The sequence below is a fragment of the Brienomyrus brachyistius genome, chromosome 6 (genome assembly GCF_023856365.1).
Source record: "Brienomyrus brachyistius isolate T26 chromosome 6, BBRACH_0.4, whole genome shotgun sequence".
Classification (NCBI taxonomy): domain Eukaryota; kingdom Metazoa; phylum Chordata; class Actinopteri; order Osteoglossiformes; family Mormyridae; genus Brienomyrus; species Brienomyrus brachyistius.
Genome location: NC_064538.1, coordinates 1,792,632 through 1,807,741, shown reverse-complemented (window position 1 = coordinate 1,807,741; position 15,110 = coordinate 1,792,632). Strand labels below are relative to the sequence as shown.

At 47.9% G+C, this 15,110-nt stretch overlaps 1 protein-coding gene across 3 annotated transcripts in view; it reads right to left on the bottom strand.

The window, feature by feature from the left end:
* The window catches only part of camta1a (calmodulin binding transcription activator 1a), a 285,485-nt gene that overhangs the window by 35,097 nt on the left and 235,278 nt on the right, over positions 1 to 15,110 (bottom strand). For all 3 annotated transcript variants that reach the window (XM_049016578.1, XM_049016579.1, XM_049016577.1), the window contains 3 exons: positions 12,047 to 14,322; positions 11,345 to 11,471; positions 10,974 to 11,108 (listed from right to left, as the gene is read on the bottom strand). In XM_049016578.1, the coding sequence (XP_048872535.1) occupies positions 10,974 to 11,108; positions 11,345 to 11,471; positions 12,047 to 14,322 (2,538 nt within the window). The remainder of the gene's footprint in view (positions 1 to 10,973; positions 11,109 to 11,344; positions 11,472 to 12,046; positions 14,323 to 15,110) is intronic.

The following is a 15,110-nucleotide window of genomic DNA, read 5'->3' as shown; positions in this document are numbered from 1 at the left end:
TATATATATATATGTATGTGTATGTGTATATATATACACATACACACGCGCACACACACACACTACTATTCCAGTTTTGGGTCACTAAGAAATTTCCTTGTTTTGTTTGAAAACATGAATAGGAAATATAGCTAAATAAACAGGACATAGCCATTGGCAATGATAGAAATCATAGAAATTATCCATCCATCCATCCATTTTCCAAACTGCTTATCCTACTGGGTCGCGGGGGGTCCGGAGCCTGTCCTGGAAGCTGATAGAAATAATGATTTTTGAAATTGAAATAATTGTGTTCTTCAAACTTTGCTTTCGTCAAAGACTCACGCATTTGCAACGATCACCGCCTCGTAGACCTTGGCCATTCTTGATGTTAGTTTGTTGAGGTAATCTGATGAGATTTTACAGGGCTGGATGGGCTTGATGGCCACTTCTTACATGCCATTCGGTCCAGCTGCCTCCATAACGGCTCAATAGAGTTGAGGTCCGGTGACAGTGCTGGTCGCTCCATTATACACAGAACACCAGCTGACTGCTTCTTCCCTAAATTGTTCGTTTGTAGTTTGGAGCTGTGTTTAGGTCACTGTCCTGTTGTAGGACAAAACTGGCTCCAATTAAGCACCGTCCACGGGATTGCAACATGCAGTGATATCCTTCCTTCTTCAAGATCCATTTTACCCAGTACAAATCCCCCACTTTACCAGCACCAAAGCAGCCCCAGACCATCACATTGCCTCCACCATTCTTGACAGATTTCGTCAAGCCAGGGGCGTCAGAAGCATTTTGAATGTGGGGGGGGGGGCAACATTTTATGTTAAATGTGGGGGACACACGTCCCCCTCAGATTTAATGGCGATTTAAGCACTTCTCCAGCATCTTTTCATTTGATCTGTGACTCACAAAATTTCTTCTGTGATCTGAACACCTCAAACTTAGATTCCTTCATCCATAGCACTTTTTTCCAGTGTCCAGTGTCTGTGTTCATTTCCCCTCTCAGTCTTTCCTTTTAACTGGCCACTCTGAGATACGGCTTTTTCTTAGCAATCCTGCCTAGAAGGGCCAGCATGCCGGAGTTGCCTCTTCACTGTTGACGCTGAGGCTGGTCTTTTGCAGGTCCTATTTAACGAAGCTGCCAGTTGAAGACCAATGAGGCGTCTGTTTCTCAAACTACACACTCTAATATATTTATCCTCTTGCTCAGTTCTGCACCAGGGTTTCCTCTCCTTGTTCTATTGCAGTTAGAGCCAGTTTGCGCTGCTCTGTGAAGGGAGTGATACACAGCATTGTACGAGATCTTCAGCTTCCTGGAAATTTCTCGCATGGAATAGCCTTCATTTCTCAGAACACGAATAGACTGACGAGTTTCAGGAGAAAGTTCTTTGTTTCTGACCATTCTGAGCTTGTAATCGAACCCACAACAGCTGATGCTCCAGACACTCAGCTAGTCCAAAGGTGGCCAGTTTTATTGCTTCTTTAATCAGCACAACAATTTTCACCTATGCTAACATAACTGCAAAAGGGTTTTCTAATGATCAATTAACCTTTTAAAATGATTAACTTGCACTAGCAAACACAATATTCCACTGGAACGCAGGACTAATTGTTGCTGATAAGGGGCCTCTGTAAACCTATGTAGATATTCCATTAAAAACATTCCAGCTATGATAGTCATTTACAACATTAATAAAGATCAATCTGATGTTATTTTAATGGGCAAAAAACCTGCTTTTTTCAACAGCAAGGAAATTTCCAAGTGACCCAAAACTTTTGAACAGTAGCATATATGTATGAGTGTGTGTATACACACACACACACACACACACACACACACACACACACACACACACACACACACACTGTGAACACCTGAAAGATCGGAAATTTCCGGGTGGTTGGTCTGTAAAGCTGATTATTCTCTGATTAATATATAGGTAGATTCACAAAGCCAGTGCATACAGTTAGATTCGCAAAGACTGTGTGCACAATTGCACCCTTCGTGTATATTTGTATATGAAAGTGCTTTGGCAATGAGACAATGATGTGACACAAGTCTGAAAAGCCCTCTAATACTGCGAAAATGAATTCAATAACAAAGACAGACCACGGCATCCCATCGTCAATGAGTCCTGCTCCCTGGAGGTTCCAGGATGCCTTGTCACCCTGACCAGATCGAGTGGTTGGGAGATATATGGATGGCTTGATGAATGCATGACTTTTCCACACAATATAATTAAGAAGAAAGATAACCCCAGTGGCCCCATGAGACTATCACATGGAGTTCAAGGCCTGGAAGCCTAATTGTAAAAAGACTTTAAAGCCAGTAGCCTACTAGTTAAGGGCATAAGGTGGGAGGCTACAGTACTAACCAATAACCAACATGTAATAGCTAAACTAAAAGTTACCCATCAAAATGAGTCATGTGGTAACGTTGTTAGCTCACACTTCCAATGCTACTGGTTTGAATCCATTCTCTACTGTGTGAATTTTGCATCTGGTCCTTGTGTCTGGCAAATTTGCAATCAAATGCAATGAGGTGAACTGGAATGTCTAAACTGCAAGTACTGAATGACTGATTTTATGCGACCAACAATGCACTCTCATCCTGTCCAGTTTTACCACTGCCCTGTGCCCTTCCATACATGAGATGCACCCTGGGATCCCTTTCCAGAACATGAAGTTGGATGAATTAAGTAGCCTTTCACCTGCAAATATACCTACGATACAGATGAAGCAGTTTCCATACTTTCCGCGAATGAGGCCAGGCTCTTTTGGGAAACTCACGCACACATCTTCTACACACAACCGCTGACAAAACGATGATTAAACGTGCCCACGTTTCATCCCAGGGAATCGTATTCGCAACAACTGGTCCTGGTAAATTTATTTACTATTATTTAATTGCTACAGTGGCAGCCTGAGGGAAAACTACCCGTCATTTCTGTTCCGCAGGATGTCGAATTTACGTCGCGTTAACGCCCCACGGTGAATAACCCAGCCCATGCCATGAGGGACCTTATGGAAGGCTGCACCGAAATCCATTCCCCGGTGATTCAAGTACGAAAATGACAAGCTGTGTCACGTTCAGCGAAATGCGAGGCGCCAAGCTTGAATTTTAATAAATGTCACTGCCGCCCCGCCAAGGAAGCGGCAGGACTTCTGGCCCGTCACGACAAATTAGGATCAAAGCCGCGGTCGCCGGAACAAGCGTATCTGCGGACGGAGGCGGCTTTGACAAAACGGCTCTCCCAAGCCGACACGATCTCAGAACAAGCAGCACAGAACTCGATCTCTAATCTGTTTGACCACAGGGAGCCACAGATATGCCGATATGTCTGCTAGCGACATCCATAGCATCCATTTTCTGTTTCCCAGGGGAGTTACACATTAAGCCCCCCCAAATACTTCCTGCAATTGCTTCTCCATATAGACTGTTATTCTTAACACTGTTTATTCATATGTGATATATAAAGGCATTACCTCACACATTCTGTCGTTTGCAGAATTGCAATATGATTCAGTAGGTTTTTATACATATGAATTCGGACTCAGCTCAGCGTAACAATAAAATAATTGACTTAATTCGTGATTATTTGACATTTGTTTACCTGGAATAATTCCTCATGTGTGAATCTGGAATTACCGATAAAAACCATAAATACTATGATACATTCTGCACCAATGACAACACTGAGCTATTCACAGTATTTGATGGATACAAAGCAGCCAGGTATGTTTTTTTCTTTACAGGAAATAAATGTCTAGCTGAATCATGCAAAAGACTGGAGTGTGTCAGACTACAGTGGGGACAGAGGAGGACAAAATGGCGTAAAGTGTGAGTCGGCTGCAGGCGCAGGCAGCACGGCGAGCTGGGTGGCTGCTGAGCTGCTCTGTGGTGATGAGCTGCCCGTGCAGCTACCCGCTCCGCCTTCATCAAGGGCCTCTGCATTGCAGCTGTCCCCTTTCCGTGCTCCCACCGATGCCCTACTTTATCCAGTCAATGTATTCTGCAGCAATACCCCCCTCCCCCAGACACACAAGGAAACACATGCACACTCAGACACGCACACACATGTGAATACGGGCACATATACAGGCACCCGTAGGAAAACAAAGACAGGCATATATCTAGAGACACACACAACACACTAAGACGCACGGACATAGACACACAGGCACACAAACACTAACACATGCATAGATACATACAAGCGCAGGCAGACAGGAACACGCAGATCGGACCATTTTTAATCTCTGTCTTTTGTGGGATTTTCCGTTGACTTCCCTTCATTGTCATTAATTATCCAGTAACTCCAATTTATCAAAACTGAAAAACAGATGGAAAAAACGATGACAAACAGAAAAATGTAGCACTTTCAGTTTTTAAGCAGGCTTGCAAAAAACGGAGAAGCCGCAAAAAAAGGGGGTTTGTGTTCTCGGGATTGTCCATTTTCTGAGGCTTCCCGGTTTTGTGGGAATGTTTTCTTTGTTCTGCTAGAAGCAGCAAATCCTGTACACATGCACACACAGATATACTGTATACACACACACACACACACACAAACACGGTCGCCTTTTTATCAATCAGAGCTGGCCTTCCCCTCCTCCACCTCATTCACATCAGCTCGATTTTGTCATCCTTTGACCTGCACACTTTGTTCTGCCTGCCTTTGGTCTCCAGTCCTCATGCCCCCCACCCTGAGCTCTGTGTCTCTTCCTGCCTCCTGTGTCTGCTCCTTCCTCTTTCCTGTTTCCCGTTCTCTCCTAATCGGCTCCCTGACTCAGGATTGTTTGTCTCGCACTGAAACCCCATTAGCTGACCAGTGGGTGCAGATTAGCTCCCCCTGGGCCATGCTGGCTTGTTTACTCACTCGATCACATGGTCAGTGTGATTTCTGAAGGCTTTTCTCCCCAAGGACTTATCCTGTCACCCTGTGCTGTATTAAACAGGCTTCAAGGTAATTTTTTCACAAGGGGAATCCTTCTGTATTTACACATAAATCCCCACAGACTGGGCAGACCAGGCTCCAATATCAGAATTCTGAGACGCATTTTTATATATGGGATCACGCTAAGGGAGCTAAGGCTTTGTACTTTTTTAATGCAGGACAGTACAAACTGTTTGCTTCACTGCACCATGCACTACAAAACCAGCCACAGCCCAGCTGGTTAAGGATCCACACCAGAGATAAAATGTCAGCTGCTTCTGGGCAGTAAACTGTAAAAAGAGTTTGTCTTGAAGAATTCATTTTACTGGCACGGGTGTACAATGCCAACAGCGACAGACTGCGGGATCCACAGTGGTGTGACCATAGTGTCTGTTGGCACCCAGACTGGTCTTGCAAACTTGCCTTCCAAGAATGATCTTGCAAGATCACGAGGACAGAGAACCAAATTGTGGACTGAGACAGAGTTGCACTATGCTGTACACCCAGCTGATTACCCTGGCTGTAATTTTTAGTGTGGTATTTAATAAATGACACATAATCGAAATGTCCAGTCTAAATGACTAATTATTCCTGGTATGATTACTGGTATGAGTGCTTTTCATAAATGAAGCTTGCACTTAAAATATTCACATATATTTTAACTCTATACAAACGTTATACGCGGATGATAACCATTTCAGTTCCGCAGTCTTAAGAGCCAAAAAAGTGAATAACAGGGGGAAAATACTATCTGACAGGAAGGACGGAAACGTTACTCCGATTAAGGTAATGCAATTATGGTTCACGCCTTCTTCCTCCACCATCTGAACAGCACGCAATGAATCACGGGATCGTTCTTGTTTGACAATGATGCACCCAATGCATGCTTGATATTTGGGGCGGAGCAAGACCAACATCCAGGGATTTTACCGTCCTCTGATCTTCTGATCTTAGTATTGGAACTGGTCTTCGGCGATGGAGCGTGATGTAAAACGGGTACGCGAGAACGCGAGTTCAGTCAAGTACGCATATTGAGATTCCGCAACGGAATATAGGAAAGGTCTGGCGAAAGTCATAATCCCTTGTGTGACAGCTGGAATACCGCAGGCCAGCTGTAAGTGCAGAGCATTTAGGGGGAAAAAAAACCAAATATCACAGCACTTAGGGCACAGGATATGGCTCCTGCAATCTCCAGAAATCCATCAGTCAATTGATGTAATGCTGTCAACATATAATACGTTCCCTCTTTAATCCTTTGTACTAGCAGACATTCCGCTAAACTCTTTACAAATGGATTATATTGTTTCTTGAGCAATACTGATTCAAGTACTGATTCAAGTACTGATTCTGTCTGAAGATTACAAGGGTTATTTGCATATCCTGCCCACTTATGACTCATCTTCATCCGGCTGAAAATGCGGATCACTGGAGGTCAAGTCATAAAATGATGTTGGCGACCTCACTAGGAGAGGGACATTTTTTTTTTTATGCTGTAACTGTAGAGCGTAGCGGCAGCACTGCGGCCTCAGGCCTCGGGACCTGACTGTGTATGTGCCATTCTCCCTGTGAATTCGGGTTCATTTCAGGTACCCTGATTTTCCCCTGAAATCTCACAGGTGAACTGGTATCACTACATCACCCGTGTGTGTGCGTGTGTCTGTGTGGCCTGCAACACACGCTGTCCTGTACTGTATATGTATGTATGTGCAGAGGATGGATATTACAACAATCCCTAACCTGCACTGCTGTTGAGCTAGACTTCATAAGTGTCTAAACGAGGGATTTAATTGACCGTTCTTCTAAATCTCGTTAATTACTCTAATGAGACTTAAACTGCGGGCTCCACTAATCAATGCTCTTATTGTTAACTAGTAATGGGAGGAACAAGGTTTGAAACATGGTAGGTGAGAAGCTCTGCCAATCACCGCATGTCGTAGACCAGCCCTTCATCAGTTAATTTGCTGGCTATATTACTCTTTCCGATGGTCTAAACACTTTGGTATTACTATTCATTACCACACTACGTTACCTTTTTTTCTTTAGACGTCTGGTGATTATTTGTCAACGGCATGATTGTCTAAAATGAACATTTAGACTGAACATGCTTCCGCAACTAGCATACATTTTTATGTTCATTGTGACTCGAAATCAGAACAAGCTGGCTGACATCCTTTAGAGACCCTTTGTACTGGACACACCAGGAGCTTGCTGGGTTAATCCACAGCGAAGGGCCACCTGTTGGACCCTTGTGCCTGTACCACAGTAGTGAAATTTCCAACGGTGTAAATAAGTTAAATTTCAAGTCAAATTAGTTAAAAATGTCGGCCAAGCATATATAATTGCACTGAAATGAAAGGAGACCAGAAGAAGTGAGCTGAGTGTGAGACGTCTTTTATCTGTGCTGTGGAGGCAAAAATCCTACTTAAAATCGCCCCGCCTCCTTGGGGCAATAAGCCGCTGTTGTCCAATCGAGGAAGAAAATAATGGAGAGCGACTGACATCAGAACCTGTGGCCCTCGAACAATGCTCTGTCCCTCATGCTCTGTCCCTCATGCTCTGTCCCTCATGCTCCGTCCCTCATGCTCTGTCCCTCATGCTCTGTCCCTCATGCTCTGCGGGCATCGCTGCTAAAATTCAGCATCTTGGATAACAATACCACCCTGTAGCCCCCGCAGCCGTACGGTTACGAGAAAAGTCCGGTTAGTAATGAGGGCCACAATCCCCTTCCCCCCTCCCCAACACTGGCCAGGCGTGCAGGGAATCGTTTATACATCCAGGAGCATTTTCAACTCATCTCTGTATATTTAGGATTCGTATTTATCTACGGCCGTTTTCCACAAATAGCTTAGTGGAGATTTAGCGACAGCATTACATAGATCTGAAGCGAGCTAAGAGCTGCATCATAGACAGATGTAAGACTGAATAATCTGCTTGCAGAAACACAACAGTGAAAGCAAAGGCAGGCAGGGTAGTTACAGGAGAAAGCAGAGTTGTGTGGCGTCAGGGTGACCCATTCTCTGACACAAGCACAAATAGTCATGTGTTCATTTGTTACCCTTGGACAAAGACACCCAGTTCTTTCTCTTCCTAGTTTACCTAACGCTTCCATTCCCGGTCTTCACATAACGGTGTGCTTAGCTACGCCATTCGTAAATCCCAGAATGCATCGGGGTGACGTTCGGAATGGTTTGCCTTTGACAGACCCTCTGAGGGGACTACGGCAAACCTGGACAGCTGTGCACGCTGCACGGCTGCCTGTATGCTCCCCACCTGCGCTGTGCACCTGTGCCTGATTTGGCGCTGGGGCTGCAGGAAAAAAACTATTGCATCAGTAGTGAAGCAGATTTCATAAGACATTGTTCTAAAAAAGGCTTGGCGAAAAGTCTCGCTGAGAACCCAGAAAGCTGCATGAAAAATTAATTATTGATGCGACGGGAAACAACTGGTTGCCAGGACGCTCAATAAAACATAACAACCTTTATTATTCATGAAATTAAATGCGGCATATTTATCGTGGTTAAGAAAACACGCCACCAGAGCATGTGGCATGTTTGTACGCTCGCCAGTGCTATGCTTCTGTTTTCTCGTCACGTCACTGCGCACGGCACAGAGGACGACACCCTGGATGCCACTTGGCTGATCTGGGCACCAGTTGTTTGCCGGCACTCGCCTGTGAGGTATCTGATGTGAATTGGCAGAGATCGGTTTTCACGGAAGGGATCTGTTAGCTTTAATCTATTCAAACGGCCGAAAGCGCTAACTAAAATCCACGGTGGTGCGTCACGAAAGCGCAGCCACAACGCCGCCAGTACATATTCTCAGTATGGAAGACCTACAGAACAGATTCGATGGACTGGAGCAGATGGTTCTAACACGCTACTGTACTTGGCTTGGACGGTGACCAACGGGCAAGAAATAGGCTGCCTGGGAACTCGATCGTTCAGTTTGAGAAATGCTGAGAGAAATACTGTATAGAGATACAGATGGATACTGTACAAAAGCACTGAGCTGAAGGCTGCACAGAGATACACTTGTATACTATACAGACATACGGAGAAGGAGGCTATACAGAGACAATGTGATGGAGACTAAACAGAGACAATGTGATGGAGACTGAACAGAGACAATGTGATGGAGACAGAACAGAGACAATGTGATGGAGACTGTACAGAGACAATGAAATAGAGAGTCTCCAGAGACAATGAGATGGAGATCGTACAGACACAATGTGATGGAGACTGTACAGACACAATGTGATGGAGACTGTCCGGAGACAATGAGATGGAGACTGAACAGAGACAATGTGATGGAGACTGCACAGAGACAATGTGATGGAGACTGCACAGAGACAATGAAATAGAGACTGTCCGGAAACAATGAGATGGAGATCGTACAGAGACAATGTGATGGAGACTGTACAGAGACAATGTGATGGAGACTGCTCAGAGACAATGTGATGGAGACTGCACAGAGACAATGTGATGGAGACTGCACAGAGACAATGAAATAGAGACTGTCCGGAAACAATGAGATGGAGATCTTACAGAGAAAATGTGATGGAGACTGTACGGAGACAATGTGATGGAGACTGAACAGAGACAATGTGATGGAGACTGAACAGAGACAATGTGATGGAGACTGAACAGAGACAATGTGATGGAGACTCTCCAGAGACAATGAGATGGAGATCGTACAGAGACAATGTGATGGAGACTGTACAGACACAATGTGATGGAGACTGTCCGGAGACAATGAGATGGAGACTGAACAGAGACAATGTGATGGAGACTGAACAGAGACAATGTGATGGAGACTGCACAGAGACAATGAAATAGAGAGTCTCCAGAGACAATGAGATGGAGATCGTACAGACACAATGTGATGGAGACTGTCGGGAGACAATGTGATGGAGACTGAACAGAGACAATGTGATGGAGACTGCACAGAGACAATGAAATAGAGACTGTCCGGAAACAATGAGATGGAGATCGTACAGAGAAAATGTGATGGAGACTGTACGGAGACAATGTGATGGAGACTGAACAGAGACAATGTGATGGAGATCGTACAGAGAAAATGTGATGGAGATCGTACAGAGAAAATGTGATGGAGACTGTACGGAGACAATGTGATGGAGACTGAACAGAGACAATGTGATGGAGACTGCACAGAGACAATGAAATAGAGACTCTCCAGAGACAATGAGATGGAGATCGTACAGAGACAATGTGATGGAGACTGTACAGACACAATGTGATGGAGACTGTACAGACACAATGTGATGGAGACTGTCCGGAGACAATGAGATGGAGACTGAACAGAGACAATGTGATGGAGACTGAACAGAGACAATGTGATGGAGACTGCACAGAGACAATGAAATAGAGACTGTCCGGAAACAATGAGATGGAGATCGTACAGAGACAATGTGATGGAGACTGTACAGAGACAATGTGATGGAGACTGCACAGAGACAATGAAATAGAGACTGTCCGGAAACAATGAGATGGAGATCGTACAGAGAAAATGTGATGGAGACTGTACGGAGACAATGTGATGGAGACTGAACAGAGACAATGTGATGGAGACTGAACAGAGACAATGTGATGGAGACTGAACAGAGACAATGAAATAGAGACTCTCCAGAGACAATGAGATGGAGATCGTACAGAGAAAATGTGATGGAGACTGTACGGAGACAATGTGATGGAGACTGAACAGAGACAATGTGATGGAGACTGAACAGAGACAATGTGATGGACACTGTACAGAGACAATGAGATGGAGACTGAACAGAGACAATGTGATGGACACTGTATAGAGACAATGTGATGGACACTGTACAGAGACACTGATATGGACACTGTACAGAGACAATGAGATGGAGACTGTATAGAGACAACGAAATAGAGACTGTCCGGAGACAATGAGACAGAGACCATATAGAGACAATGTGATGAAGACTGCACAGAGACACTGAGATGGAGACTGGACAGGTACACAGATGGATACTGTAAAGATTCACCGCAGTAACACTTGAGAGCGACCTACCATCCAGGGAGAGCCAGTCATGCTGGGAGGAGGGCAGCGAGGGCAGGGCGCGGGCCTTGTACTCAAACACCACGGAATTGGAGATGATCTGGTTACTGACAGCCACCTGCAGCGTCACCAGCCCTGTGTCATGAGCTGCAGAGAGAGAGCGAGAGAGAGAGAGAGACTGACTGAGCATCAGGAGAGAGACTCTCCACTGTCACTCATCAAGCGACAGGTCATCCGTCAAGGCGCGTCACTCTCTGATTGCCCCACTCGCTAATCCCCCAGCCCGGTATAAACATCCAAGGATGAATGACTTTATTTATTCCATGACAAGGCCTGATGAAAATGACGGAGGGAGGAGCAGCACAACATGCAGACACTCTTACCAGGGCAGTAACAGCGCAGCACGCCGGGCTGGATCAGGGAGGCGGGGACGGAGATCTGATCGAACAGACAGCTGTAGCTGCTGTTAGCCTCCTGCCAAGGACCTGTGATCAGCACCTTCACGCCACCCTGAAGAAACAGGCACGGAAAAATAGCGGAAACCTCCAGGGCCACGCGAGCAGTTCTCTGCTAACCTCAGCAGAAACATGCCATTTTCTACTGTGTGTGTATTTTTGGCTTCCTGCTGCCATCTAGTGGACACTATAGTGAATAACAGCTTCCTTTTTTTCTTTTTAAAATATGCCTTCATTCGTACTGCAGGTTGCCATCTTGTGGTATTTTGGCAAATTGCAGTTTTGAGGTTCCATTTGGAGCCAGCTAAAGAACGTCTAAAACAATTCCTGAGCAGAAAATTTGTGATTAGTATAATTAATAGATGGATTTATTTTAGCAGAAACTGTACAAGAAATATGATACATAAAATCAATACTAGTTTTTCATTTTGTTAGTCATATGACCATAGTTATATGCTCTGTAAAACTGTTAACATGTTTCTGTCCTGTATTTATTGCCTTGTTTTGCTTTTAGAAAACTTGTCAGACTACTAACTTAGTCAGGTGATTTCGATTACTGAACTGCACCAGGTTTTGCTGTTAAAATCATAACAGACACCTTTACATTCAGGCAGTGTGCAGGACGCCCACCTCTGGGTAGGACCACTCGGGGGAGTAGTCAGTGACCATGAAGAGCCTTCCAGTGGCCTGCAGCATCCCCAGCGCCCCCTGGGCCACAGCGGCAGACACGACCTCAGCCACGTGCATGAAGGCCAGGGAGCCCGCCTCCCCGGACACCCCCCCGGCTTGGGGACTGCAGCAGGTCTGCAGGCAGAGCTCAGCAGGGTTGTAGCCGGTCCCTCTCGCCCCCGTGTCCTCCTGACCTTGGGGTGGCGCCCCGGTGGAGCTGGCCTGGCCGTCAGCACCGCTGGGTGGGGCTACCAGCTGGTGGGCATACAGGGCCCCACCAGGTCCCACTGCTGTCCCTGCTCCATCCACGGCGATGAAATCGCTAATGAGGTCAGAAAACTGATTGCCGAAGGAGATGTCAAAGTGGTCCAGGCTGATCTCCAGGCCCCCACCACTGCCTGCTCCCGCCCCAGCTCCACCCAAGGCCTGGTGGGCACTGTAGAGCCCCTGTACCAGTCCTGCACCCTGCATGAGGGGCTGCAGCTGTTGCTGGGAAGCCCCGGAGCCGCCAGAGGTCCCGTTGCTCAGTCCCCCTCCATCCCCGCCTCCACCTCCAGCCCCGTCTGCTCCCTGCTGTAAGTAGTGATCGGCGCCCCCTTCTTCTCCGCCGCCGCCCCTGCAGGCCTGAAGGTGATTCCCGGATTTCAGTAGGCCCTCTGCTCCATTCTCTGTGGCCCCCGTCTGGCCCACGACTCCAGCATTGCCTGCCTGATCCAAGCCCACTACCTCCTCGTGCTCCGGGCCTAGGCCGGGGAAAGCGCCCTGGTACTGCAGGAGCTGGAGAGAGCTCGCCTGGCCAGCTGCTTCGGCTGGGGACCCACCATTGCAGCTGGGGGCCCTGTGCTGGCTCTGGTGGGTATGGTGATGGTGGAGGTGCCCGTTGCTGCTGGGGGAGTCGGTCCGGACCACCTGCAGGCCCAGATAAGCACCTGAGTCGTGGGAGTTGTGCTCCAGTAGGTGCGACTTCTGTCCGGAGCCCTGTCGGCCCTGCTGGGATGGGCTGGTCTTGGGCGCCTCCTGGAGGAAAAAGCTGGGCGAACGGCTCTGGTGGGCAAGATGTGGGCTGGAAATAGACTGGCCATAGCCCCCTGATGCTGTGCCAGGTGGGTACTCCTGCTTTGCATCAATGGCACTGAAGTCCATCTGCTCCAGAGTGGTGCTGGGACTTAGCCCACCACCAGAGGGCAGCAGAGAGCCTGCAGGAGTCAGGGTCAGGGAGCCCTGGGCCGAGCAGGTGCCTGCAGAGCCCGGCACACCATTTCCGCCGGTCACGGCCGGGCCCACTTGGTAGCCACTTTCCTTGGCCAACTGCTGTTCGAAGGAGGTGTCCTCTGTCTTGATGTTCTTCACCAGTGAGGAGCTGAATACGTAGCTGGAATCGGACAGCGGGGGAGAGCGCTGCAGGCCGCCGTTGCTGCTACTGCCGCTGCCCGAGGAGGATGAGGCGCCGGAGGAGCTGGGGTCTGCCTTCAGGCCGCTGCCACCATAGGTCTGGCCCTGCTTGGGGTTGTTGAGGAAGCAGTCGGGGTCGAAATTCATGGCGGTCTCTGGCAGTTTGATGGCCCCAGAGTCCAGGCTGCTGGAGAGGACCAGCTCTTCGGACACACCGGCAGCGGACAGCATGGCCAGCCCGTCTGTGGCTCCGGCTGCACCCGTGTCGCCGCCCGCCCCGCCAGAGAACGCAAACTTGTGGCCATCTGAGGCGACGGCTAACACCAGGCCTTGGGAGGTGGCGTCGGGGCCCATGAGGTGGGAGCTGGGCCCGCCAGTGGGGGACATGCTGTAGACGGGGTCGCCGGTCACCTCGGACATGAATACGGCAGCACCCTGTGAGAGGCCGCCCATCACGGAGGCCACATGGCCGATGCCTGCCACCACGGGGCTGTCAGCCATGTCAGGGTCGCTGTTGAGGCCGCTGCTGATGGAGACGGGTGAGTTCTGCGTGGTGTCGGGAACCTCCACCTGGTTGGTAGAGGACACCTCCGTGCTGCTCTGGTGCAGCAGTGCTGGTTTGGGCACCTTGCCATTGCGTTTCTCACGGGCTCCGCCCCCGCCGCTGGCTCCGCCCCCTGCCCCCTTGCCGCTGCCGTGGCTGTGCTCCGTTTTGCCCTCAGAGACGTCATTGTTCTGCACCTCGGAGTGCGCCCCTCCATAGCCGCCTGAGCGCGGGTCCACCTTGGGCGAGATGATGCGGTGCTTGGCGCTGTTGCACTTGTGATGCACACTGCTGCCTGCGCCTGCAGTGGGGAGGAACAGAGAGACACCGCTAAGAAGAGGTACGGCCACAGATGCACACACAACCCCTGCAGGCAGCATCAGGAATTGCACTAGAATTTCATTTTTTTTAAGTTAGTGTGTTAATTAAAATATGAATCTGTTAAAGGTTTTATTTATGGCTCAAAACCTGATTTTAAGTTAATCCCGTCAATCAGGAAATACAATGTTTCAGAGGAGACCCTCTCATCAACATAGATTACCGATGTCACACATATCCCCGTATGTAAACCAAGCACGACTGTGGCTGAAAATCAAGCTAGGGGTGTGAGAGGGGGGTATTGGTTTAGTGGGGTACTTCGCAATCAATTTTGCCGAGCGGGGGAGGGGTGGGGAGCACGGGCCCCCACCAGTTAAATCCCTGGAATGCCAGATAGCCATTCCAGCCTGTCAGTACACCTTCTCAATCAGCCGCCCTAAACAGAATACAGTACCAAAGATGGTATGGCCAATAATGCCTGTCACTCACACTCAGTGCTAACTGGCTAATTTCCTCATTTTAGCTTCCAAGAAAAACACCACAATTTCAACACAAATAGTTCCATTCCATTTACAGGGATTTACACTGTGGCCACTGTTCATGTTTGCTGCACACATTTGTTCACACAGGCTGTGTTCCAATCTGAACGCCGAAAGCCATGGGAATCTGCCAGGGTATCAAATCCTGCTAATTTGACTGGTGAGTGAAGTGTGAGCCGGCATGTATAGGTTCTGTTTGACATTTCAGTTATACTTCATCACACTTTCATCT